This window comes from Hyalella azteca, unplaced genomic scaffold (assembly GCF_000764305.2).
Source record: "Hyalella azteca isolate HAZT.00-mixed unplaced genomic scaffold, Hazt_2.0.2 contig4602, whole genome shotgun sequence".
Lineage (NCBI taxonomy): Eukaryota > Metazoa > Arthropoda > Malacostraca > Amphipoda > Hyalellidae > Hyalella > Hyalella azteca.
Window position 1 is genome coordinate 88,283 of NW_025934815.1, and position 27,916 is coordinate 116,198.

At 41.5% G+C, this 27,916-nt stretch overlaps 1 protein-coding gene across 3 annotated transcripts; it reads left to right on the forward strand.

Moving 5' to 3' along the window:
* Positions 1–207: 207 nt before the first annotated feature.
* On the forward strand, positions 208–27,800 carry LOC108676378. Of its 3 annotated transcripts, none has more exons than XM_047880070.1 (19): positions 208–302; positions 1,009–1,121; positions 5,544–6,069; positions 6,670–6,859; positions 8,163–8,299; positions 9,503–9,558; positions 11,242–11,451; positions 12,606–14,107; positions 14,497–14,764; positions 15,803–17,045; positions 17,379–17,535; positions 17,650–17,757; positions 18,577–18,821; positions 20,992–21,830; positions 22,367–22,478; positions 22,930–23,115; positions 25,120–25,202; positions 25,843–25,960; positions 26,466–27,800. In XM_047880070.1, the coding sequence occupies exons 1-19, from the start codon at positions 282–284 to the stop codon at positions 26,658–26,660; spliced, it is 6,309 nt and encodes a 2,102-aa protein (XP_047736026.1). In that variant the 5' UTR covers positions 208–281; the 3' UTR covers positions 26,661–27,800. The 3 variants fall into 3 exon arrangements, with proteins under 3 accessions (XP_047736026.1, XP_047736025.1, XP_018019932.2); XM_047880069.1 differs by lacking the exon at positions 18,577–18,821 and adding an exon at positions 19,902–20,146; XM_018164443.2 differs by lacking the exon at positions 18,577–18,821 and adding an exon at positions 19,902–20,146 and having other exon boundaries at positions 22,990–23,115.
* Positions 27,801–27,916: the final 116 nt, after the last annotated feature.

Below are 27,916 nucleotides of genomic sequence, written 5' to 3' on the forward strand. Positions count from 1 at the left end.
TATTAAAAAATTTATATATTAAAAAATTGAAAAATTAATATTTTTAATATTCAAAAATTAAATGAGAAATTCATTGTACATCTCTAAGATAGGAGACACTGGATTCTTTGGAAGTGTTGTCTTTAAAAACTAATTTTTAAATGTACCTATATTATTTATATTATGTGCACTGAACAATGTTTCAATAGTTTATTCTTTTCAGATTTATGTTTAAATGCTCGTTACAAGCTTCTTCTTGTGATTTGGTAAACTAATAACAGTGTTAGAAAGCAAACTTTGTGATGAGTCAGCCTGCTACAAAGGTAAATTGAGATTCCATATTATTCTTTATTCATGAATCAAAGCTTTCTTGCTTTTAAAGTGGTAATTTTGTCAATCCTGATATGAATTTGTTAGTTTTTTTAAAGTGACAGTACTGGCATTTCCAATTAATATCCTGTTGCCCAACAAGTGAATAACGTTTATCAATGTCTTGTCTCATAAGCTCAATTAAGCTGTATTCAAATTAAAACATAAAGATAATCTATTTTCAAGTTGTTATCAATAGTACGTAGATTGTCACCAAATTATGTATTTTTTGTTCAGATGCAAGAATTTATCACGCAGGCCACTAAAAATTGCATATGGTAAAAATTATTCACAATTGTTTTGAAATATGGACAATTCCTTTGGAATTGATGAAATATTACAAAACTAAACCATTGATTTTTGACAGTTCATAATTGTCTCAAAAAATCTCATTTATTCTCTGGCTTTGCTGCTGTCACATTTACGGCATCTTAATATTCTGCTAGGATTTCATGGAATAACATTTGGCCCATGGTAATGAACCAGTTCATGATCTGGTGATGGTAGGAGTATTTATAGCCTCAAGGCTCTCATTCTGAACCATTTTGTAGCTATTCACCAGTGATAGTGATTTGACATGTAGAATAAAAATAAATCTTGCAACTGTGAAATCATCAGTTGCATTGTATTTTGGTTGCTGATAATGATCACATATTGCAGGCTGTTCCTGACGTCACCATTGTAGCTGGGCTTGGTCTGGCCAACTTTAGAGATGACACTCTTATCATGGAGGAGCCCAGTGCTGCCTCCACTGCTGGACATAAATGTACCAGGTTAGTTTAGTATACCTATATTAGCTCATTTATAAAATGTAACTACGGTATGTATTATTTTCATGTGGTTTATTATATTGTTTTATGTTTGCCTATGCTTGATCAGAATAATTGGTTTTTAATATATTCATGACTGTAAAGGTAATTTCATTTGCTACTTATCTTCTGAATAGAGTGCTTGTATGAAGATTCAACAAATCTATCTCATCCCCATCCTAAAACTTGCACCATTGAAACAAGATATGATGAAAAAGTTCAACATATAATCAAACAATGTGCATATCTGAGGATGAACCAGGTCCATCATGTTGCCTAGAGCAACTTTTAAGTGAATCTGTTTTTCTCGTAGGCAAGAGCAGTCCTAGAAACCTCCTGGCAACTATGCTTGCTTCTAGCACTATGTCAATCTCCTTGTAACTATCACCTGTTAATGTCCCACTCGTTTGCTTGTCCTTAAGAGCCTCTACAAGATGTCATCTTGGATCATTTTTTATCTCGTACCTGCTTCAGATATAATTAGCATGGCTAAATTTCTCAATGATATCTGAAGCAAAATATCATGATATCGTTGGCAAAAGTTGCTACCATCATTCCATCATTCCTATATTTTTTTGTTTACGTATACAATTTTTTTGACTGGTGAATAGAGCAGCCTTCATCTAATTACCTGATCATTTCTCATCCCTCGCACATTCTTCTTTTCATTACCGCTTTGGTTTTTCTTCCCGCTTACTTTGTTGATTTGTTAGGCTAGCTGCACTGCCCTCTCGTGTGCAGTGCAGCTAGCCTGAGTGTAGTGCATTGGCCGTGGGGATTGAAATATTCATATAAGAGGGATCAGAGGAGAGGGTATGAGTGTTTAATGGGATTGTGAAGTAAACTCTGGAGGATATGTTGGCGGAGCGTGAGCCAATTTGGTGAGAACAAGGATTATTATGGTGACGGTTCTATGAGGAGGCGAGAACAATGGAGTGGGGAATGAGATAAGAATTATAGTAGTAAGTGTGGCATGTAATTCTCAGCAATTTTGGGTGTGCATGAGAGTGCAAAAAGACCAGCGTGACCACAAACAGCGTCCTCTCCTTGTCATTTGACAGTACCTACCTTTCTTCCTCGAATTTGATACATTTCACTTTATTCGTGACGAATATCTTATAATTTTCTTACACTTTTTGATATACCGTATTCCACTTATTTCTGACAAAAATGTTCTAATTTTCTTACATTTTTATATATTCCATTTATTTGTGACGAAAATGTTCTAATTTTCTTTAATTTTCGTGTTATGCTCAGTAAGGCATTACAGCAATAACTCTGGCTCAGTCTGTGCATAGCTCCCTTCTGATCAGCCTATCTTTATCTCCGTTTATTCGCGTGACTGCTGGTGTTGTGTGTGCGGCTTCCTGTATTGTGTGACTTGTGTGAGTGCAACGTTCTGGCCGTGCAAGTGTTGTGCGTGTGTGGATTCCTGTGTTGTGTGACTTGTGTGAGTTCCGCGTTCTGGCAATGCAGGTTGGTCTTTCACCGTACTTTCCTTTACTACTCTTCATCTCTGGGGATTGTGGGTTTGATGAAAGAAAGAGTAACTACGTAGGTATTGTTTGCTTCACAATTCGATATTTTAAATTAAAAATTGTACCTAGTGATTATGAGGCCGAAATTTAATAAGAAAGTGATTTTACTAATGAAGATATAGATAAGTGAAATAACAAATATAAAGTATTAATTATTCTTATGCTTATCATGGACTGGCGTTCCTGAACTTAATGCTTGAAAATCAAGTAGGTAACTAAGGCTAAAGCGAGAGCCTTTACTGTGTTTTAGGACAATCACTTTATTTGTGACGAAAACGTTCTAATTTTCTTACACTTTTTGATACATGTCACTTTATTTGTGACTAAAACGTTCTAATTTTTTTTTATATTATCAGTCTGCTTATATCGCAAGTTCACAAGGAATATAAAAGAAAAGAAAACGCCAAGAAAATTCACCATATCGATCGATATTGAAAACGTTTCGGAGCCCAGCTCCATCATCTGTTCGACTAAACTAAAAATGAATAAAATAATTTTATAAGTCAAAATTCAAAGACAGACATAAAACCTAAACAAGACCTAACATTATATCGAAATAAACAGGACTCCGAACAGGATCTAGTCCTGTTTATTTCGATATAATGTTAGGTCTTGCTTAGGTTTTATATCTTTTTTTTTATTTTGACTTATAAAATGATTTAAGTCATTTTTTGTTTAGTCGAACTGATGATGGAGCTAGACTCCGAAACGTTTCCAATATCGATCGATATGGTGAATTTTCTTGGCGTTTTCTTTGCTTTTAAATTCCTCGTTCTAAAAATCATACACTTTTTGATACATTTCACTTCATTTGTGACGAAAACGTTCTAATTTTCTTACACTTTTCGATACATTTCGCAGAAATATAACATCAGGATAGTGATTAGACTGAAGAAGATATAGGTAGGTAAGTGAAATAAAAAAAATCAATGTATTAATTATTCTTATGCTTAGCACGGACTGGCGTTCCTCAATTTAATACTTGAAATTCAAGTAACTAAGGCTAAAGCGAGAGCCTTTACTGTGTTTTAGGACATAGGTAACATTAGGTGGGTGTGAAGGTAAATTTCACGAGGTGATCTCCAACGTAAAGCATTTGAACACAGATCAGGTATACATGCTCTGCAAAACGTTGTCATGCCTGGTCACATTGCTGGGGTACAGTGGTACCTACTTGTGGCTCATCAGTTTCAATCTTTTTAAGATGAGTTTATAACGGCTAAATAGTAGCCACATGCGTTCGTCTCTGTTAGGCTGTTCGATCAAACTCCCAATGTTAATTTTGCCCTGGTAACTCCCCTGTATGACAACGCTTCTGCTCTTGTTGTTTGATCCTTCATAGCTAACGCCTTTGGCTAGTTTGCTCGTTTTTAGCGCATTTTCTCATCTATGGAAAAAAAGACGCTATTGTGCTCGCCATGTCCGTCCGTCTGTCTGTCTGTCCGTCCGTGACTTCACGTTTTCGTCGACGAGAAAATGTGCTCTCTGTCACTCACTGCAGTGAGTACCGAGTTATATATTTTTTAATTCTATAGCGTGATAACGAGTAGCAGATGCTTAATGACTGACAGCAGAAAGGTACCCGTAACCCTCGAGCAAAAACCGGAGAGGACATTTTTGGAGGAGAAACTTGAATTTACAATAAACCGTAACTTTCTCGCTAAAATACTAAAAGATAGCCTCGATTTCCCCTACTTCTACACTAATTTCATTTCATACAGTGGGGGGAAATAAATATTCGTACACTTGAAAAATCGTATTTTATGTATGTAAGTACACAAACTGAACAGGAGAAGTGATTTATATTATGTATAGAGGCGCATTGTATTCAAAAATAGCATCAATAGAAATTGAATCTCAATGCAACAGCATTGAGATTTAATTTCTTTTGATAGTATTTTCGAATACTATGCGTCTCTATACATAATTTAAATCACTTTTCCTGTTAAGTTTGTGTACTTACATACATTAAAATACGATTTTTCAAGTGTACGAATATTGATTTCCCCCCCACTGTAGGTATATCTTATGGACGGGTTTGCCCTCTGGTGATTGTATAGAATTAAAAAGTCCGTAGAAATGTATTATGGCTGTTTTTTAGTTAGCGTGTATATATGCTCTTCTTTCAAGAACGAATGAAATTGAAGTCTGCCAATGAGCTACCTATAGCAGTGGTTCCCGAAGTGGGCGGTATCGCCTCCCTTGGGGGCGGTATCGCCTCCCTTGGGGGCGGTGAAGACGAAAGGGGGCGGTAGGGGGCGGCAGTCCGAAGTCGAAGACCGAAAGTTCGAACGTTTGTTTGACGATTTGTACACAACACGTGCAGCACATGACTCCCAGCGATGGGGTTTTCCACCCAGATCTGGATTTTTAGCACATTTTATCATTTATGAAAAAAATGTCCTATTGCGCTCGTCATGTCCGTCTGTCCGTGACTTCACGTTTTCATCGATTTTGAGAAAATGCGCTCTCTGTCACTCACTCCAGTAAGTACTGAGTTGTATTTTTTGAACTTCTCCTGCATGGGTTTACGTCTCGGACAAATTTACGGCCGGTCTCACGGCCAATTTCAAAATTCAATGATCAAGAAATATCTCCCAAAGTAATGAACGTAACTAGATGAAACTAGGTACACGTGTTCATTAGGACCTAATGGTGATGTTTAGCGCATAAATTTTTTTATGAATTTCGCCTTCATTGGCGAGTTATATGGCAATACTTGTATATGTGTCTGTGGGAGGAGGAGGGGGGGCGCTAGAAATTCATTGGGGAGCCAAAGAGGGCGCCAGCCTGAAAAAATTTGGGAACCACTGAGCTAAACGATGTTGAAATCCATTAATTTTTACAGACAAGATCTGATCGAGAGGAAGTGTGCTGAACATATGGCCAAATTCGAACTGAAGATTCAAGCCGGGGCCAAAGTCCAAGAGCGAGCTCACGTCCGCGGGTCTAATTTCCCCAGCAAAGAGGACATTCAAATCGGCGAAGACACAATATCCTTCAAATTACTCAATTCACAACATTCAACTGAAGAAAATGATTCTTTTGACCTAACGCAAATCCCTCGAAAATCCACTCAACCGTCTGAGTCGCGCAATGAACTTCTGAAGCATCCTGCCGCGGCGCCTCCAGCTAAACAACCAGTAACGCTCACTAGGTCCTGCCCTGTGAGCAACTGGGGAGAAAATCCTTCGTTCGTGCCCATTAACCATGCCAGCCTGGGACAAGAATCTGCCAAGAATAATCCAGCATTACATCAAGCCAGCTCCAGAGGCATCATCTCGTCCGCGGAGGAGCCCAGGCGAACTCAGACAGTCTTCTCGCCGGTCCTTCTCGAGGTCCCCCCAGCGCTGGGAGAAATCTCTCCGCCAAAGGTAAGCCGTCTGAATTAGACCACAAGTTGTTAGGATTACCAAAGGTTTGGAAATCATGATTTGAGTCAATGAAAATGGCTATTCCGTTGAAGTGGTGGGTTGGAACCTGCATCTTAGGTGTTAGTTGAGTCAAGATTCAACCCTCTTCATATTATGTCTTCGACCTTTCTAAAATTCTGTCCGCTCCCTATTGACTCTTCTAACATTCTTTCTAAATTATGTGAGCACTAGGTAGAGGGTCGGGTAAATTCAAACTATTTATTTTCACATCCCAGCTCTAAAAATAAAGCTCTTTATAACTAATGTATGAAAGGTTTTTGTAGTTATAGAGGCCAATATAGTAACTCGGTGATGTGTCAATACTGTTGTGAAATAAAGATAGGAGCTTCTTCTTGGGCGATGAGACGAGTTAGAACGCTGTCTCCCTGACAACAGTTGTCGCTCGTGTCAAAGCGGGCATAATCTTACAAGGATAACATGACCAGCAGTTAACTTCATGAAATATTTGCTATTTAATGGGCAACTTTATCTTTATAAATGTTCAGTTCCTGACATTAGTATTTGTTATCGCGTCTACCTCGATATTCTGAATGATTTCAGAGCTTCAAACAGCGCTTATGGGAGGCCAAAAGAATGCCCAGGCTCGAGGAGGCCGTTGCAGAGCCTGCGCTCCCACCTCCATGTCATGACTCCAGAACACATGAGCTCCAGGCTCCTGAACGTCTCCAGGTGCACTCCAGCTGCGCACGTCCTACGCAAGCTGTGCCTAGAACTGTCGACGATGCGCAAGGTAGATGAAACTTATCCCACACTCCTACTGCACTAGAATGGTACTGATATGAGTTGCTTCTTCGCTAACTTGTGTGAGGGTGCAATATACATTGTACACTCTCATTGCTTATCGTCCATTGGCAAGTTTTGAACTACGGTGCCATTACGTGTGAGAGAAGATGGAATAAAGAAGCGTTACTTTGTATGCACACAGGAAAAGGAAATTTAAGTGTTCATTAAGTTGACTTCTTGAGTTAGGAATCATTTTCAGATCTTCTACCAAATTCGTTGCAAGTTTGGCGTTAAGAATTATTATAGTGCAGTCAACGCCTGCAATCAATGTCAATCAAACAGTACAATAAATTAGGGCGTTCGCGTTGTAATGTCACAAGTGGAAGAAATTCATTGCTCTCGAGTGTTTCTTATTGTTTAGAAATAGAATTTTACTCCGATCTCTACACGGGAAGGGAGATGGCCGAATATTATACTAACAGCTCTCAGAAGTTTGCAACTGAAAATTAAGAAGATTGCTCAGCAAATCGCCTCATAGCCTGTGTTTTTGTCTTTTTTCCTCTCGATTGTTTTGAAGGGAGACTATAAGGGTGGTACACCCAGTCGCACTTCTTAGAAAACTAACTGTACCACTTGTTTTTTTTTTCATTTTTAGATGGCGCGTGTCAAGATAATTTGAATACTTAGATCGGATATAAGTATTAAAATCACTTGGCTGCTTAAGTCGCAAATTCACCAGGAATTTAAAAGTAAAGAAAATAGCCAAAAAGTTCACCATTTCTTATAAGAGAAAACGTTTCGGAGTCCAGCTCCATCGTCAGTTCAAACCCTAGAATACTAATTGTTTGTACCTGTGTTCTAGGGTTTGAACTGACGATGGAGCTGGACTCCGAAACGTTTTCTCTTATAAGAAATGGTGAACTTTTTGGCAATTTTCTTTACTTTTAAATTCCTGGTGAATTTGAATACTTTATTGATGAAGTTTAGAAATTTGTTTGCACAGATAGCTTCTTGCTTGTTAAAAGCTTTGAGCAATTGAAATTACGTTCATGGTTTGACTGCTGAGGCAATTCTTCATGACCAGAAATGGTATCTGAGTTGATCACTCATTTTTATCATTTTATTGTGCTGAAATCTTCGTTCTCATAATTGCCGTAGAATTCTTATTGTTCAATATTTAGAGCAATGTTTGGCTGTACTCTTTTCTCTTCCACTATACATTGGATCAACGGCAAATTGAATAGAGCAATATCTTTGTACACTCTATTTATACAACAAACATTTATACTGTAATTGTTTGTAATTTTTAGACGAGTCTGTGAGCTGCGAGCTGCTGTCGCTGAGCGTCCTGCGCGGCGTGGCTGAGGACACGAGCTCCACGTGGCTGCTGCCTTCGCCCTGTGGCCTCTCGCGCTCCATCGCCCCTCAGCCCTCCATGCTCCACACAGTCAGTCATGTGGCCTCAGTCACGCCTCCCTCCAGCCTCTACACAGTCAGTCATGTGGCCTCAGTCACGCCCCCCTCCAGTCTCCACACAGTCAGTCCTGTGGCCTCAGTCACGCCCCCCTCCAGTCTCCACACAGTCAGTCATGTGGCCTCAGTCGCGATAAGTAACGACCATTCCGGTGTGAAATAGCGGGATTGAAGTTCCCACTAAGACAATCTTAGCTGTTTTGAATCTTATTGGATATTTATACGGTACTCTTCATTCTATTACTCTTATTCAACCCAAAGTCGTATGCTAAGAACCTATTCGTTTTCTGGGACTAAACTCGAACGTGGTTTCCATGGTCTTGTGCTTTTTCCATCATGAAAAATAATCCTGGCATGGGCAGCCTGAAACATGTTTTCAGATATATTCTCTGGTATATTCTCGACCTCTATTGGCTTTATTACCAAAGTGGTTGGCAGCAACATACATGTGGCATCTAAGTTAGAAATGTCGAACATAACTGATAAACGGCACTGGGGTTAAAAGCTGGATTTTTTTAGAAATGTCGAACATAACTGATAAACGGCACTGGGGTTAAAAGCTGGATTTTTTTAGAAATGTCGAACATAACTGATAAACGGCACTGGGGTTAAAAGCTGGATTTTTAGTCCCATAGCTGTGCTGCAATATGGGAGCATATGTGCCCATCTGTGTTTTCTTTGATAGTTCCACTTTTAAACACTGTGATCTTCATCTACATTGACTTTGATTTCTAATTTTTTCAACGATCAAAAATTTACTCAGTGAATTATTAGAAAGTAATATTTTATCAGGATATTTTTTGTGTATTAGATGTAATAAAGCATGGACCGTATGAGCGCAGGCTCTTTGATCGCTGTAGTTGGAATGAGACAAGAGCTGGGAATATTCTTCAGTGCAGTGTTCAAGGGACTCTCATGTCGCTGCTTGATGCGGATGCTGGAATAGGACGTTTTTGACTTAGTTAAATTGCATTATTTTAATGTTGCGTGATATTTTCAATTATTCTTATGTGTTATTTTCAATTATACACGTGTTATTTTTAATCATTCGTATGTGTTATTTTCAAATATACCGTACATCTGTGTTATTTTTTATAATACTTATGTGTTTTTTTAATTGTTGTGTTAATATCTGAACTGGTGTATTGTGAACTGACTTGAGAACGTGCGTGTGCAGGGCGAGGCGGACGACTGGTCGGCGCCGCCGCTGCTGAAGTACACCGCCAGCGACGTGTGAGTTGCGACGTGCTCAAGTCTTCATATTATATGTTCTCAAAAGACCATCAATAAAACTATTGAAAACTATAATATGTGTTGAAAATAATTAATAAAACTGTTGAAAACTATAATATGTGTTGAAAATAATTAATAAAACTATTGAAAACTATAATATGTGTTGAAAATAAAAGTGCTCACCTGTTGCTTATACAGGGTGACCAAAAAAAATTTGCTATAAGTAAAGGCTTATAACTCGAAAAGTTTTGAACGCAGAAAGATGAAATAAAAACCACATGAAAGAGTATAACTTCAAGTTTTATTTGGCATCCATGTTACCTAAGTTCTTTATATTTTTCATTGTTAAAACTCAATATTTTTTTCAAGATCAAGATCTTAAAATGTACCTATCTTTGTCTTCTCTTAGTCCGATCCTTTTATTATTTTTCTCCCGTAAGTTATGTTCTAAACGTGGAATTGAACTTATTTCGTATTTTAAATGTTTTTTTTTTATTTATTTGATGTTGCATGCGAGCTCATTTCATATTAATCCTGTTCTGCGGGAAATTTTATTGATGGCACTTACGTACCAACATTAGTAACGACTCAAACGTATCGAAGACGAAGGCACATTCGTTATTTTCTCATTAGTTAGTATTATTATTTAATAACCACCCTTATGTTTAAAAGCTTATGAAATTGAAGAGGTACATCATTAAATTTTAGCTATCGACAGAAACCAAAGCTTCAGGCCACCGTTATTTTTAGTTGCCTAACTGGACGTTAACTAACTGCAACCGGCACACTAGAGTGAAGTCAATAAACTGCGATCCGCGAAAATTTAATCAGTGATAGGAAGTTTGGCATGTCTGCCTATAAGCAATGTATATGATTTACTTTACATGATAGCGCAGAGTTCAGGTTACCGATGTACTTGATCTTGAACATCAATTTATTAAGTCGAACTCTCATCGTAGATGAGATGCCTAAGCATTCAAGAAGACATGTTTCAACCCACATGACATTGCGTTCAGAACCCACATGACATTGCGTTCAGAGTCAGTAATAGAAATATTATCCAATTATTTGAAGTTAATTGCGAGTAACACATTGAATACGTATATTTATTGTCTCTTACGTCGGCAAACAAGCTCGCTTTGCAGTTGGTAAACTTTAAGACAAGCTCGCTTTGCAGTTGGCAAACTTTATGCCTAACCAAGTTGTTTTTCAATGATGTCCATTAATATTCTCTCTATTATATATCATTTCATTGAAGTTACGCATTATTTTACCTCAGTTATTCCGTGTCACCAAGTTAGCTAATGATTTAGGCAGTAGTTTTCAAAGTGGGCGGTGGAAAGATCTAGGAGGAGGGCGATGGTGGAACAGTTAGAATTGCTAAGAAATGTATGTATTGGTTTACTAAATTGGTTTTTATTCGTGAAATGCACATATGTGTTTAACCTTTCCCAGGTGTTTGTTTCCATATGTGTCTGTGGGGAGGGGGCGCTAGGAATTCACAGAGTAGCCAAGGGGAAGCACCTGCAAAAGTTTGCTTTTCAATAATGTCCATCGATATTCTCTCTATTCTATATAATTTCATTGAAGTTACGCATTATTTTACCTTAGTTGTTCTGTGTCTTAGCTTGTCTAGCTTAGCTTGTGATGGCATTTTTAGCTTATTTATTCCATCCTTTGCAGGCCTTGGAACCAGCCCCAGCTGAGCAGCGGTGGTCTGATGTCGGAGGAGCAGGACGAGGCCGCGCAGGTCGCAGAGCTGCTCGAGGACGAGCAGTTCGGTGCGCTCGACATCGACGAGCTGGCGGAAGACGAGCGCCTCTGCAGCACGCTCATGTTGCCGCCCTCCGCTGACATCACCGGCCTCTGCGAGGTCAACGAGATCACCGTCAGGTAGCCAAGCCAACGCCAGCCCTGCACGCCAAGATGTTTGGTTTTTCGTTCAAGTTTTTTGTTTTTTCGTTCAAGTTTTTTGGTTTTTCGTTCAAGTTTTTTGTTTTTTCGTTCAAGTTTTTTGGTTTTTCGTTCAAGTTTTTTGTTTTTTTTTGTTCAAGTTTTTCGTTCAAGTTTTTTGGTTTTTTGTTCAAGTTTTTTGGTTTTTAGTTCAAGTTTTTTGGTTTTTTCTGTTCAAGTTTTTTGGTTTTTTGTTCAAGTTAACGAAAATTTTATGGCGGAAAGACAAAAACTGTATATAAAAAATAATTTATTCGATCAACCGTGTGCAGAAAATAAAAATTGCGTGAATTCCGCCATTATTTCGTTCAATGAAGGGCCAGCAGAAAACTTGAGGCGGATGACGTCATGCGTACGTCATCATGCGGCATCTATTAAGTAAATAATGAAGATCACATCAATATACCGAGAAGAGATTAATTGATCAATCGTTGTACTTGGAATTTGTCATTGGTTTCTCTGAGATCAATTAGCGAGTTTAACAATCATTTAATCAATTTGGAATTAGTTATCGATCACTAACTCAATTATACATCATTTGGATCAATTTATAAAAATCATTTCATATCATTTGCTCTATTGAAAACATAAGATTAGATCAGTTGGCCCTACATCTTTATTATAAATCAGGCCGTGAAGCGGCTATTAGATCTTTAACCCAACACCATCCTTGACAATGAATCACGCCCTGTCAATGCCGGACNGGTGCAGTAACATGCAGCAGTACCGTGGTGCAGTAACATGCAGCAGTACCGTGGTGCAGTAACATGCAGCAGTACCGTGGTGCAGTAACATGCAGCAGTACCGTGGTGCAGTAACATGCAGCAGTACCGTGGTGCAGTAACATGCAGCAGTACGGTGCTAAAGTGAGATGGTGGTATATCAACTTATCACAGTATCACAGCACATCATGCGTACAAGACGTGTATTAAAATACAAACCACAGTATCACAGCACATCATGCGTACAAGACGTGTATTATAATACAAACCACAGTATCACAGCACATCATGCGTACAAGACGTGTATTAAAATACTCATGTATTATAAGACCCATGTCAGCTCTGCTGGTGACGTGACATGTGTCTGTGCAGGGAGTCGTGGCTGGGCGGCAGGCAGGCGGGGGTACGGCGCATGCCTGTGGACGAGTACCTGATGGCGGGCAGCCTCGCCCTGGGCTCCCTCAGCGGCAGCAGCCAGCGCCCCAGCTTCGGCATGCAGCGTCCTGAGACACACAACCAACACTCCACGCACCAGTCTCTTGAGGAGGGCTTCGAAACTGCCACAGCAGAAGGCCACGCTAGTTGTGAACGGCCACAATCTAAAGACCTTTGTGAGGAAAATAGGCTTAATTCGAGAGGTGGAGGCATTGTGGCATCTGAGAGTGCTTGTGTGTTCCAGTCAAATGTTCGTCAAGCTGAAATTCTGACCAATGCTGATGGACGAAGTAATGTAAATATGGAAAGTCAATCGTATTCTCATGCATCCAAGTTACAGCTGGGAGTTTGTACGAGCGCTGGTGTACAGAAGGCAGGTGCCGTCGCAGCCTCTGGAGGATGTTTTAACGAGTTACGTCTTGGCCGAGAAGCGCCTTCTTCAGAAGAGTTGAAGGCCGTCGGCTCTCGCGCACGCGAGTGTAGCAAACAAGTAGCCCCTCCTACTACTGAAGGCCTCTCTTATGCCAGAGTTCCTGTGACGTCCAGCCACTCTGATTTACAAGACACTAAACGCGCAGAAAATGTGAGTCAAATTCATCCGCCTCATAAACAGTTACTTAAAAAATCTTCCTCTGCGACTACATGTAACGCGAATGAGACAAGCTCTCAAGTAGAGCGCCTAGCAAATAATGACAGATTCGGTCGACCTTCGAAGCTCTGTGAAGCGCAGAGTAATTTCCGTTCTCAGAGTCAGACGAACTTGTCGGAGTCGAATCCTAAGAATGGCGGCATTGTAGTTGAGAGAAGCGTCTCTCAGAAAACATTTGGAAACGAGACACGAAGTCTTCGTGAGCAGCTAGCGAAGCGCGATTTAGATGCCATCAAGCACGCTCTTTTGAACTTGAGAGACACTTCATCGCCAGGCACGATGCAGTCTGTTGTGTTGGGTGCAGTTAGTGAGCAAGCCACGGACTGCACGGCAAGTGTCAACGCTACCTTACAGGAGTCTGTGCTGGACGCGAGCATGGAGATCGAGCTGCTGCGAAAACAGAAGGAAGCCATCAAGAGCAAGTTCGCCAAACCATCTGCAGACGCTGGACGTGCCAACTTGGAAGCGCTAAGAAAAACAACACAGCAAGACGCTGGATTAGCCGCATGCGGCTCTGTTCACCATGCAGCTCAGAATGTTCCTTCCCGGCAGTTAGGCAGTAAGGGCTTGCCGGTGCAGAAAGAAGTTGATGTGCCCAACATGCCCCCTCCGCGTGAGGGTCATGAGGTCCTAGCGTCTCGTGACGCGCCCTTTGTTACGGACGACACGGAGCGCGCTAGTCTCGACGACACCATCAGGCTGGAGCCCTGCCTGCAGCAGTCGCAGTGTGTGCAGAGCTGTTTCAATGGCGCTCATGAGGACGAGCTGCTGGACCTGGAGGAAACACCAGGTCAGTTGAAGTTTTAAGTGAAATCCCTGCAATCAGTGTTGACTTAGGTTGTTACCTACCATATGAAGGAATTTTTCATGAAAGCAATATTGTTATTGTGTGTCAGGAATTCGGTGAAAAATAAACTCATCAATTGATTTGATATTATGAAAATAAATAGACATAAAACTTGTCTGCATCTTATGAAACATTAATACTTTGCACATACATACCTATGTGCTTTTGATAAGTAGGTATTTTTTTCCAAAGTTAAATCGAATGCTCTTTTTCCCTCACATCACAATGGGAGGTGTTGCTATGCCGTTACTGTCCGAGCTTCTTATTTTGTTGAACGTTTACACCGCCCACCCCAAAAGAGAATTCTTAAAAATTCAGTTTCTCCTCACCAGCTTTCCACAACCTGACGCTGTACGAGGAGCCTGGTTGCGTGAGCACGTGCGAGCGCGTGAGCGTGGAGGGCTGCGTGGTGGGGGTGAGCACGTGGTTGAGCGTCCCCCTGCACAACCCCACCGACCTGCCCCTCAACCTGCACGCCGCCGTCATCAGCGAGACTTTCAACCACAAGAACGTCGTCGCCTCGTCCTTCGTCTTCAAGCAGGGGCGCGTGATACTGCCACCTCGCCAGAACCTCGTCTGGGCGCTGGGCATCTGTGCCAGGTATCTGAGCTGGGCATCTGTGCCAGGTATCTGAGCTGGGCATCTGTACGTAGTGCTGTTGTGGAAACCTCCATTTAATGATCCTGCAAGGAAATTGGATTTTCATACAGGGGATCTTTCAAAATGCCTTCTTTTCTGAGATGCAAAGATACGTAAAGTACTAATGTCGCTTGATTGCCTAAATCATAAATTGATAAGGAATTTAAAAATGAATAAGATGGTACAGAAATTAACCAAATCTTTATAAAGTAAAAGTTTTTGAGTCCAGCTCCATCGTCAGTTCGACAAACCTTGAAAGTAAATCCAATCATTTTATGATCCAAAATTTAAAGTCAGGCATTACAACCTTAAATTGACAAAAGACAAATCATCTAAAAATAAGACAGCAACATTGGCCTATCTGTTAACAGTCTCACGGGGTTGGCAACTGAGTGCGGAATTTAAGCTAGGCTTCTGTTTGAAAATATAAAGGGACTGTAAAATTCGCGAGTCTACACCCAACCCAAATAATAATTGGGATGGGTGTAGTGGAGGTGGAGACCATCACAAAATCCTTGTTTTCCTGAACCATTCGCCACGGTCACCCTCAGGCCCACTAGGTTGCTTATAATACCGTGGTATTAGTCTACTGGAACAGTGTGCAGTGGCTAGGTATTATGATAACTTCAAACAGGTTCTTATTCATTCAGATTTATTTACAGTAATGATGGAGGAATAGATTGTACGGTAGATACTGTATTCATACAAACCACAATAACATGGGAAGGTCAAGGTACAGTGATAGCGTAGCGACAAGTCCAAACTATCGTTCCTGGTTAGCTATGGCCTTCCTTATTTTCGGGATATCCGTTATTTTGTCTACTCAAATTCTAATACCTAACAGGTACAAATAGATTTCATATGGGCTATGTGCCCTACGGGTGCTATTTGAATAAGCGGCATTCGCTACAACTACACAGTGCTTTATTTTTATCTTAGTAATTCAGTTGCGTTTTTCGATTGACTGAACTCATCAGTTCTCCAACCTCCTCCCTGCAGGGCCGCTGGAGTGGTTCAAGGCTCGCTACAGCTGCAGCTGATGCACCAAGGGAGACAGGAGCCTCTCGTGACACATGTGGTGCCCATCACTGCCACGGCAACACTACCGCAAGTTACCATAGGAGACTCCAGACCCCTGGAAGTTGGTTCTGTACCCGAGGGCTTCACATACGACGCGCAGTTTGAAGTGCACAACAAAACAAAGAGCTCCCTGCGCGTTGTGCTAAGCCTCGTGCAGGCCTTCTCGCAGCCCGTGTTCCGACTAGTGTCGCCGCCTGAGGGTGGTGTCTTGTCACCGTTTGAAGTCGCGTGTGATCTGGCGCCAGGCACCAACACCTTCAGCATGCAGATCATGGCACCGAACTTGAGCAACGTCGGTAATGAGTCCAAGGAAACCATAAAAATGAGCTGCAGACTTCAAGTTAAACTCGACTCGCGCGTACTCCCTCGGCCAGTGCTGGCGAGCGAAAGCGTGAGCGTGGACGTGGTGGCCGTGCACCTTCACTTGTCACGCTCTTGTGTGCCCCTGCGTCTACAGGCTGAGGTAGACTCTCACGCCTCAGCCCCTCTCACGCTCAAGAACTTATCGTGCATACCATTGTCTCTGAAGCTGAGGTGCGATGACGCGGGGCGCGGCGACGGAAGCTGCAGCGCCTCCTTGGCCATCGTGCCCGACCGTCTGGTCATCCAACCGAATGCTCTCGTGTCGCCCGTCGTGGTTTTCACGCCCCTTGGGGAGGTCACGAGCTTCACGGCTACCGTGGTCATTCAGGTCGAGCCTCATGGTTTGGAGTATGAAATTCCAGTTGAGGTATCTTCAGTTTTGACTGACAATAAATTCAGCGATACGAATACCGGGCTGACTGACAAAGTTGAGAGTTCAAATAAAGAGGACAAAGGCACTGAACTTACAGGTGAAGACTCCGCTCCCGCTATGGAGTTACAATACCCAATAGAAGCGAGCAAGACGCGGCTGGTGTTTGGATGTGTAGATACTGGGACGGTCACGCACCAGAAACTGTCGTTCTGTAACCGCAACAGCGCGGACCTCGTCCTGAGCTACAACGTCGCAGGATCTCCGTGCTTCTCAGTGGCGGAGCCTCGAGACGCCACGAGTATCGTGGTGCCTGCTGGTGGTGTGGCTGCCGTGGTCGTGGCCTTCTGCCCCAGTAGCGTGGACCTTCACACCGCCAAGCTGGTCTGCAAGCCCCGGGGCCTTGTCAACCAAAGGGTCAAGTATAGCGTGAGTGCTTCTTGTTGCTATACTTCCTAAGATGTTCGATACATGTGCTGACTTCGTGATCAACTTCAATGCTAAACATAGGCTCACTGGTTACATTGGCAACAGAACTTGTGAACTGTTGTAAAAACGGTCATAAATCGGAACTTGAATCAAACATGCAAAATATGAATCTCAAATGGTCATAGCTTGAGTTTATGTTCGGTTAGAAAATACATTACCATCCAATGTTTTTCGTTCAGAAAATTTATTAACATTCTGTGTTTCTTAACTTTGCATTGGTCACGACAATGTTCTGTATTCGACATATATGACCCGCGTTGCCCGTGTGTGCAGATCCAGCTGCAGGGGTACGGAGGTCGGGGGGCGCTGGAGACGCCGGACCAGCAGCTTCAGTTGCACCCCACCAACGCCGGCGCCCCTGCCATCCTGCACCTGGCGCTCACCAACCCCGGCGTCCGCGCCGTGTGTGTCGCCGTCTCTGCCCACTCAGGTCGGTTAATTACCTGTAAAATAAATTTAATCGCTCGTGTCTGGTTTTAGACTAAATGAAGGTCTGATGAGGCTAGAAACATTGCTATAATAACTTTATTTGCGGTCACTGCAGACTCGTCGTGTAGCGTGCGTGCAGAGGGCGTGATGGTCACGCCAGAGGAGCTCGTGCTGTCGCCCGGACAGTGTCAGAACCTGATGGTGGTTGTGTCTGCTGACAACGGTGAGACTGAGGCTTGTCAGGTGCCGTAGTCAGGGTAACGTATTCTTCATGTCGGTATTACATGGCTGACGAGAGGGAAAACTTTACCTCGTTTTTTTTTTCGGCTCACATTCCATGATGTACTTTATCTCCCTGATTCTTTCTCTGTCACGCACCCCGGAACACGCGTCTTGCCGAGCGAACAATTGTTTCGGTACGCAAACCTTTGAGCCTCAGCGATTGTATGCCCGCTTGATTGAACATTCCTGTTTGATTGATTGAACATTCCTGTTTGATTGATTGAACAATCCTGTTTGATTGATTGAACAATCCTATATGAATGATTGAACAATATTGTTTGAGATCTCCTTTCTGCAGCCATCTCCGCAGATGTAGGTGACCTTTGATTTTAGGATTGTATTTTTCCTGTTAGCGTAGGATGTGAACTGGAAATTAATATTAAATGCACCAGTGTTTCAGTGTCTCTACGATTTTTGTCCGTAACCTATTTCATACGAGACCTTATATAGGTAAGCAATACTTATATAGCAATTGTCGATCAATGAATAATAAAATTATAACAATGTAACTAAATCATAAATCACATATTAAATTTCTATAGCCTAATCAGTAACAATAGAAGTTCCAATACCGGTACTTCATCTAAATTTTCTCCTAGTCTACATATGCATTAACCGTCGTATTTGCTGATCGTATTTGTAGACCTTATAATAACTGTTTCCGTCAGTAGACCAATCGTATTTGTAGACCTTATAATAAGAGTTTCCGCCAGTAAACCAAAGATTGAATGTGTATCTTAACTGTGTGTCGTGCGTGCAGACGTGTGGCGTGGAGTCGGTACGGGCGTGGGGTGCCTGCTGCTAGCGTACAGCGAGGAGCTGCTCAGGCGCCGGTACAGAGCGCGTCTTGCCGAGGGCTGTAGTCGCGCCCTCAGCGTCAGCCGCGCGCTACCCACCGACTGGAACGTCACCCTCAGGGGCGAGAAGGCGCTCGCAATCGACGACTCGCTGCCATCGCACCCTGACGACGCTAAAATATTCTTAGCTTCGTGCCGCTATATCAAGGTTGGGCATAAGCCTCTTTTGGCTATTTATTTCTTTGATGCACTGCATTGCGTCGTTCGTTTCTTGCATTCGTATCCCTTGATTCGTGTGCTGTAGTCCTAGTTGAGCTCGTGGTGGGATTGTTCATGTGTTGATAATTCGTTTGTCCAATCGTTCGCTCAGATTCAGCTAAAATTAGTAAGGTACGGTATTGCATGTTAGTCGTTTTTATCGCGTACAAGTTTGGAGGAAGGAAATTCACTGCGTTGCAGGACTTAGATGTGTATAAGAGACAGGTCCTGTTTGATTGATTGGACAATCCTGTTGGATTAATTGAACAATCTTGTTTGATTGGTTGAACAATCTTGTTTGATTGATTGGACAGTCCTGCTTGATTGATTGGACAATCCTGTTGGATTGATTGGAGAATCTTGTTTGATTGATTGGACAATCTTGTTTGATTGGTTGAACAATCTTGTTTGATTGGTTGAACAACCCTGTTTGATTGATTGAACAATCCTGTTTGATTGATTGAACAATCCTGTTTGATTGATTGAACAATCCTATTTGAATGATTTAACAATATTGTTCGAGATCTTTTTGCAGCCATCTCCGCAGGTGTAGGTGACCTTTGATTTTAGGATTTTATTTATCCTGTTAGCGTAGGATGTGAATATTAATAATATTATATTAATAATATTAAATGCACCCGTGTTTCAGTGTCTCTACGATTTTTGTCCGTAACCTATTTCATACGAGAACTTATATATATGTAAATAGGCGAATAATGCGAGTAACGCCTAAGACGCCTCGGACACTACCTGACTAAGTAAAGCAATTGTCGATCAATGAATAATAAAATTATAACAATGTAACTAAATCATAAATCACATATTAAATTTCTATAGCCTAATCAGTAACAATAGAAAGTATTTGTAGACCTTATAATAACTGTTTCCGTCAGTAGACCAATCGTATTTGTAGACCTTATAATAACTGTTTCCGTCAGTAGACCAATCGTATATGAAGACCTTATAATAAGAGTTTCCGCCAGTAAACCAAAGATTGAATGTGTAGCTTAACTGTGTGCCGCCTGTGCAGACGTGTGGCGTGGAGTCGGTACGGGCGTGGGGTGCCTGCTGCTAGCGTACAGCGAGGAGCTGCTCAGGCGCCGGTACAGAGCGCGTCTTGCCGAGGGCTGTAGTCGCGCCCTCAGCGTCAGCCGCGCGCTACCCACCGACTGGAACGTCACCCTCAGGGGCGAGAAGGCGCTCGCAATCGACGACTCGCTGCCATCGCACCCTGACGACGCTAAAATATTCTTAGCTTCGTGCCGCTATATCAAGGTTGGGCATAAGCCTCTTTTGGCTATTTATTTCTTTGATGCACTGCATTGCGTCGTTCGTTTCTTGCATTCGTATCCCTTGATTCGTGTGCTGTAGTCCTAGTTGAGCTCGTGGTAGGATTGTTCCTATGTTGAAAATTCGTTCGTCCAATTGTTCGCTCGGGTGCACGGAAAATTTAAAAAAATATGTATAATATTTTTAAAAATATGTATAATATTTTTAAAAATATGTATAATATTTTTAAAAATATGTAGGTATAATAATAAATTTTAAAAATTTAAAATATAATGCATGTTTTTTTTCGCGTATGAGTTCATAGGAAGGAAATTCACTGCGTTGCAGGACTTCGTTTATTGGCTGTATTTGTAAGGAAGTTGTAATCAGCACAGAGCTAATCTCTAACTTTTAATTGTTATTATTTTTTCGTTATTTTTAGCGCATTTTCTCATTTATGAAAAAAAGCGCTATTGTGCTCGTCATGTCCGTCCGTGACTTCAAGTCACGGACGGACGAGAAAATGCGCCATCACCCGCTGGAGTGAGTACCTACCGAGTTATTTTTTCATTTTTTATTCAGTTTCATCCCGATATTCTTTACACGATCTTCAAACAAAGGTTCGTATCAAAATCCTTTCATTCTTGTTCCCTGCTATGCAATTTTTAGCGCATTTTCTCATTTATGAAAAAAATGCACTATTTTGCTCGTCATGTCCGTCTTTCTGTCTGTCTGTCCGTCCGTGACCTCAAGTTTTTGTCGACGAGAAAATGCGCTCACTGTCACTCACTGCAGTGAGTACTGAGTTACATTTTCTAATAAGGGCTCTAAGTAATTTTCATTGCTATCAGGTACCTGTGGTGAACAGCGCTCTTCCTAGCGGCAACCACGAGGCTTCGTTGACTTTCTTCTCGCCTCTCAACGCCGACTCGACGTTAAGCCAAACGTTGACTCCCACAACGTCTTGCGTTACAAACAACACTTTCCCTGCATCAGCCTACAGCTCGTCATCAAGCTCGTCGTCGGCGGAGAATACCTTGCTCCCCACGCGAGACGATGACTCACTGGACAGTAGTGATGTCTCTTACAAAAACTTGGCTAAGCTAAGTAATCAGCAGGTCGCCGCTACCCATGATTCAGGAACCCGAACTCATGCTCTGGAGAAGAACGTTATTGTTCCCGCCACCGCTAGTAACGACTTGAATAAATCAGGTGCTTCTCATTCTGATGAGTTCACCAACAGAGCCATTCCGGACACGGGGCAGATGCGACGTGGTCAGCCTGCTCTGAAAAGTGGCAGCACGAATTGGCCACCCAGTAACGCTCAAACAGCTGCTGGGAAACCATTTCTTAGTGAGAGCGACTCAGAACGCGATGAAACTGTGGACTCTACTGATCTCCGGAGTATGGAAAGCAACTATGGCGCCGGCATCAAATTTAATAGGAAAAGCGATGAGAACAACTTGAACGTGCGGTGTAGTGACAGTAACAAGGATAAGACAGCCCTTACTCGTCAAAACAGAGAGGCGTCTTGCGTGGGCGCGACCTGTGCTGAGATCAGCAATAACCTGATGTCACCGCAGCGCGTACTGAAAAACTCGATGGCTGTTAACGTACCTGCGCCTGGAAGAGCCTTACAACCCTCCGGCTGGACGTCTCACGACAGCGTAGACAAGGAGAACCGTTCACAGTGAGTAATTTATCCATCGCTTGCATACAAATAATTGCTTCAACCGCTCCTTAGTTGGACAAAAGGGCTTCGTTTAGATATCCGATGCTTTGAATTCAGTCATAAACCTAATTCATTTTCATCAGATCAAGCGTTTGTCTTATTTGCTATCCTTTCATGATGGATTCTGTCTCGATCAAATAACTTCAAAGTTACTGTAAGGAAGACTATTGAGATACACCAGCCGGATTCTCGCTATTAATTTTTCTAGTTTATTCATATAATCAACATTTGGTTGTTGATCTTTTGTTTAATTTACCTGTCCCCAAAGCTTGTAATTTGTCACTTGCATATCTCATCCCTTCTGTTTTTGACCGTCGTAAGATGAAACCTACGTTGACTTAGCTTACATGACCGACCTTAAGATGCTCAGTGTAAGCGTCACTCCATTTCTTGCTGCGCTCGCTGATCAAATGCCATCCGGTTTTGAAATCTGCTGTGAAATTGGTGCACATTCTTTACGAGCGTCAGAAGATTATTTGTCTTTGTACTTGCAGAGATGAAGAGGAAGCCTGCTTTGAGGTGTACCCTGACGAACTCAGTATTGAGTTTGGTGTCACCGCTGCGCTGGTGCTCGTAAATAAAACAAATCTACAGCTCAACTTCCAGGTGAGTTTCATTATAACATAACACAAATTTTACCTGTGACCTTACAATGATGTTCATAAACTTCCGCTGGAACGCCATTGGCGTCTTGCAAATGCTGGTTTTGGTTTCTATGGAGAAATTGAATTTTGTAAAAATTTGTTAGTACAATCAATTTGATCTTTAACTTCGTGTTGCTCCAGCAAAACTCCACGTAATCTGCTGCCATTTTATTGGTCAGTTTTTTCATGGAAGTGCTAAAAATGTGGTAACTCGCTAAGACCCATGACATTTTATCTCACTGGAAATGATATTCATCGTCGTATGACTTTCTCTAAGTAATGCAGAGCGGCAATTCTTGACTAATTTATGGTAGTTAAATAACGCGGGAGTATTTTACCTCTCTCTCCTCAGATCACTTGTTCCCACTCTTGTCTCCCCTCAGATCGCGTGTTCCCACTCTTGTCTCCCTCAGATCACGTGTTCCCACTCTTGTCTCCCTCAGATCACGTGTTCCCACTCTTGTCTCCCTCAGATCACGTGTTCCCACTCTTGTCTCCTCGTGGAGCCCGTAGCGCTACATGTCACCGCCCATAGCTCGGCCAGCGCGCGGCTACGGCTGCTGCAGCAGCTACACTCCCCCGCCTTCGTTCTCCTCACCGTGCGTAATGTTCATTGTTCTTATCATGTCATGTTATATTATATATCATGTCATATTATGTATATTATGTCATATACTATAATATGTAGTAATGTTCTCCTCACCGTGCGTACACTGCGAGAAATATGAGTGAAATTAGTCCTAATATTGATACACTTTTTAGCCGGTTGGTCACTCTGACCCATGGTGAGCCACCAAAAAAGAAGTATCACTGCTACTTGCACTAAGTGTGTCACTATTTGGACAATATGACCCGGTCATATATCTGAGAGTAACGTTCATTGTTCTTGTCATGTCATATTATAGTATGTCATGTTATATTATATATATCATGTCATATATTAGCGCCGGTATTATTGGAATTGTTTAACTTCAATTGTGATGATCTACCATTAACAGTAAATCACTTCTTGACTTGCAGTACGCATGGATGCATAGTGATGGCTTTGGAATTAACGTACATGAACTTGAAAAGTTTCCACCATTAAACATTAGAAGAACCCAGAACCCTCGATCAAATTTAATTGTCAATGCAGAAATAAATTCAAAAATTAAATGCAATTGATAATGCAATATACCTGTTGCGCAAATGTGACCGTGTTGCTGTCGGGAAAACCTCGAGGTTAAAACATTTAATGCGTAGCTGCGACGGAGCTTCTTTGCTGGGGTGTGGACGCTAGTGCATGTATGGCCGGTTTTTATTGAATACTAACAGCTTGCTCATCCCGGTTTTGAAATTTGAGAGCCTTATCATCATCTTGTCCGAATCCTGTCATCCCGATTCTAGTGCATACCTAGTTGTGAAATCAATCGACATTACATGACTCTAGTGCCTAATTCAAATCAAACTCGGACTATTCAATTTTTTAAGAGGCTTTCGGCGTACCAAACTAAAAATCACATTCCGCTTGTTCAATCATCCGTGCTCTCCATTTTGCAGTGCCGCGTAATTCTTCTATTAATACAAAAATTTCAGCTGCAGGCAATACCCATAAATATACATAAAGGCAATGACCGAACAGCCCGTGTATATTTACGGTACCAGGCTCAAGACGCCAACAAACTTTCTGCAATATATAACAGGAATGGCGAGCTCTCCATGTGACCGCAGTCGGGAGCTAACAAGCGCGTGTGCGACGCACTTGCTCAAGCAAATGGGCTGACATATTCTTCCAAATGCGACTTTTTCTTTGAATATTTCTAGAAATGAGCGCTCTATTTCAGCAAAGTCATACATACGATCTATGTTATGCAAAGATCATATTTTCAAAAAAATCGTGTTTTTTTGTGGGAAGATGACCTTCCCTAAAAAAAGTAGCTCATTAGAAGTGCCGAATATTTGCAATGAGCGCAGTCACCAGGGAATGTGTTCGAGATTCAGCATACAAACAAGTGCATTAGTTCTCATCCATTTACCAAGGAGATGAGGTAGAAATGCAGTATAACTTGCATGAAATTCTGCATTTCCTGGTGAACCAGGACTCTAGATGAACTGTTGTGCAAAATTTCAAACAATTACTCATAGCTTTGAGCCAGCAATCTTCTCAATTATTGGCGCCTCTGTCTCATTGGTGATATACGTTTGGAAGAAAATTGTACCGCGAACTAAGTGTACCGGGGTCTTTTGTTGCAATCTGCATTGAAGAACTAGTTGCGACACTTGTCTGTGTCGGATAGCGTGTGCGTGTCCTTGATGCTTTCAGCAGCTCCGATGTTCCGTCTTTGTGTTAGTCGATGTTCATAAGCTAGTGGAATTTCAACTCACAAAAGTAAAATTTTTTTATTTATTTAACCTCTTATCGTACAGCCTGGCAACATTAAACATGCGTGCGTTAATTGTGCAGAGTCCCGACGAAATTTCGTCTTTTGATTCCAAATAACGAAGCAAAGGAAGCAAAGACTCAACGTCCAGTGAGGCAAAATGGTTTGATTTTTTACTGAATTCTTATACGATAGGCTGTGATGTAAGTTATATATAATAAAAGATTCTTTATGAAACTACAGGTGAAGTGCAACAGGACGGAGCAGTTCGTGAAAGTGACGTGCCTGCCCGGCGCCAGACCTGCGAATGATCTTCCTGAAAAACGGTCAGTCTGTAAACACATGGTAATTGCTAAAGTGAACTCACGATTAATTATAACTTGGGAAACTGCATTTGTTACCGAGAAATATAGTGATCGTTCAATGTTGTTTATGTTCTTTTTCGCTGAAGATCACATGACGAGTTCCTATGAAGCTACGGAAGCCCTTGTGGAGTATCGCACAATATTTCCATGTATTTTCGTTGCAACTTCCTTTTTTTCTAAATTTTATGTCCGTTTTATTTTGTTTCATCTAAACTCCGTTAATAAATTATAGAAAAGCCTTTCCTGAAAATAATGATGATAAATAATTGAGAACCAGCGTCCTGTAGAAAGGTTAAAGAGGTTTCCCGACTCAGTAGGATACGCTATTGAGTTGTAAACAGAATGTCAGGGGGCGCAAAAATAGTGCGAAGTTAGGCAGGAATAAAGTAGGAATTGCGAGGATGAAATGAAGATGTGACTGCGGGAATCAAGACTGGGAATGGGGCCTAAAATAGAATGGACTCGAATAGAGTCCATTATTCTTGTGCGAGCCATAAATCTATGTATTTTACATATCTTCACGATCAATGAAATACGGTAATTTTAAATCTTTGTTGAAAGTTCTTATGGTGAATCTCTTAAATGCTTCCTTTGCCTGCAGGACGGGCATATCGGGACTTGAGGTTGGACTCACGAAAATGCAGTTTCCCATCACAAGAGCTGGGAAGCAGAGCTACATTAAACTCCCACTCAAGAACTTGTCCAACAGCAACAAACAGGTAGCCTTTTCATTTATGTTCAATTTTTATATTAATTTTGCAAGTAGGTTGTACTAATAGCTGCGGCTGTCGATATTATAGCACATTCCAAATTCTATGCGAGTTTTAAACTAAACTTGCATTTTTACAAAACTTCTCTTTAACTTCATTTCTTGTTGTTTGTTGGTTTGTTTGTCTGCTACAAATCTTATGAGCGATATGTAACACACTTCTACATGCCCAATCGATCTGAAATTTTGCACACTTGCGCAAAATTGGAAATAATACATGAATCAATTGACAGAATGAAAAATTTTGAAAATTTGAAAAATTTTGTTTTAAATATTTAAAAAATTTTGAATTTTTTTATACATGAAAATTAAATAAATTCATCGCACATGTGTAACATGAGAGACTCTGGCCCGTTTAGAAATGTTTTTGATACTACTGATTAATTTTGAATGAAAAATTACAGCGGTTAAGCTGCAGCTTGGAACAATATCTTGAAATATGTCTTGGGTTGCAGGTGACGGCAGCAGTCACTTCAGGCGTGGACGCGTTCATCGTGAAGCACCCGCAGTTCCTGGTGAAAGTTGGCCACTTCGTGAACGTGCCCGTCTACTTCCGACCCCGCGCCCCTGGGACCCACCAGGGCGCGTTACGGCTGCTGGCGGGGCACGACGAGGAGACGCTGGTGGTGCTGGAGGGCACATGTCCGTAGCAACATGGCCGTAGCATCATGTCCGTAACAACATGCCATTAGCAACATGCCCGTAGCAACATGCCCGTAGCAACATGCCCGTAGCATCATGCCCTTAGCAACATGTCCGTAGCAACATGCCCGTAGCAACATACCCGTAGTAACATGCTCGTATCATCTCGCTGCTTGTGGTAACTCAGGAATTGCAGGGAATGTGCTGATGTTTCCTTACATCGTCTTCTGCCCCACATGATTCATGGAAATATTTCCATGTAAATGGCAATTCATATTGATTTTAAAACTTAAATTTGTAGATACTTGAAGTAAATGTGCCTTAAAATAGAATACTAGTTGTTAATCCCGCCTGTATCTGGTGCTCATTTCCATAGCTGAGAATGTTGTACTTATTCAGTAGGGTCCTTCTCTACTTCAATTGTGCTGTGTTCACTTGTTGACTGAAGTAGCGAACTCTTTTCATTGCGTTTTTAAAAAAACCAGCTCTACTTCATTTCTGAGAAGTTAGACAGTTGTTTGCTACGCTTCAACTGCTCGTATCGTGCAGAAATCAACTGCGAGAGCAAATCCTATTTATCATGTACGGTGCTACGTACAAAATAGGCATTTTAATTTGTCGTTTAGATCTCATATGTGATTCAAGTAAAGGCGATACAGTTTCCCTACCAATGCGAAAGTTAACGCTTTTATGGCTCATCTCAAGCTGTTGCCATTAAAATGATCATTTATTAATACAATTTATGAAATTTTGTTAGTAGTAAGAACTCGAGACTGCGTATTATGAACATAACGTCCATGGGACCCGTAATCTCGACACGGAAACAGAAAATGAATATCAAATATATTCGTGCTCATTTCCTATGAACTATCAGTGCGGTAAAGCATTTGTACCGTCACGACAGTCGGCGAGAATTACGCGTCACTGCAAAGAACGTGTTAGTTTTTCATCAATGTAATTGATGGTGTTTTTAAAAACTTCATTTGGCTCGGGAGTTAGTGTATTGTAAAGAATGTTCCTCAATATTCTTTTGTGTATACTTGACTTCAATTATTTCATTGTACTCCTAAGTCAATTGTATTGCATTCCGAACAGCTTTACCGACGATGTTTTAAGCCTATAGTCAAAATAAAGCTTCGTACATCTTTCCCTGCCTATGAATTTTAACCAATATAATTAATATTGTAGAACCCTTTTCTCACACTCTGTTGTTGGGGTGTTCGCCATCTGAAGTTGTTTATCTTTTACCGCACAAAGCTTAGCA

Bases quoted from the DNA above. Each gene is read 5' to 3' on its own strand.
- LOC108676378 (XM_047880070.1), top strand. From the start codon at position 282: ATGAGTCAGCCTGCTACAAAG. The intron at 1,122-5,543 runs GTTAGTTTAGTA...TAATTTTTACAG, and splicing joins GCTGGACATAAATGTACCAG to ACAAGATCTGATCGAGAGGA. The intron at 17,046-17,378 runs GTGAGTGCTTCT...CCGTGTGTGCAG, and splicing joins ACCAAAGGGTCAAGTATAGC to ATCCAGCTGCAGGGGTACGG.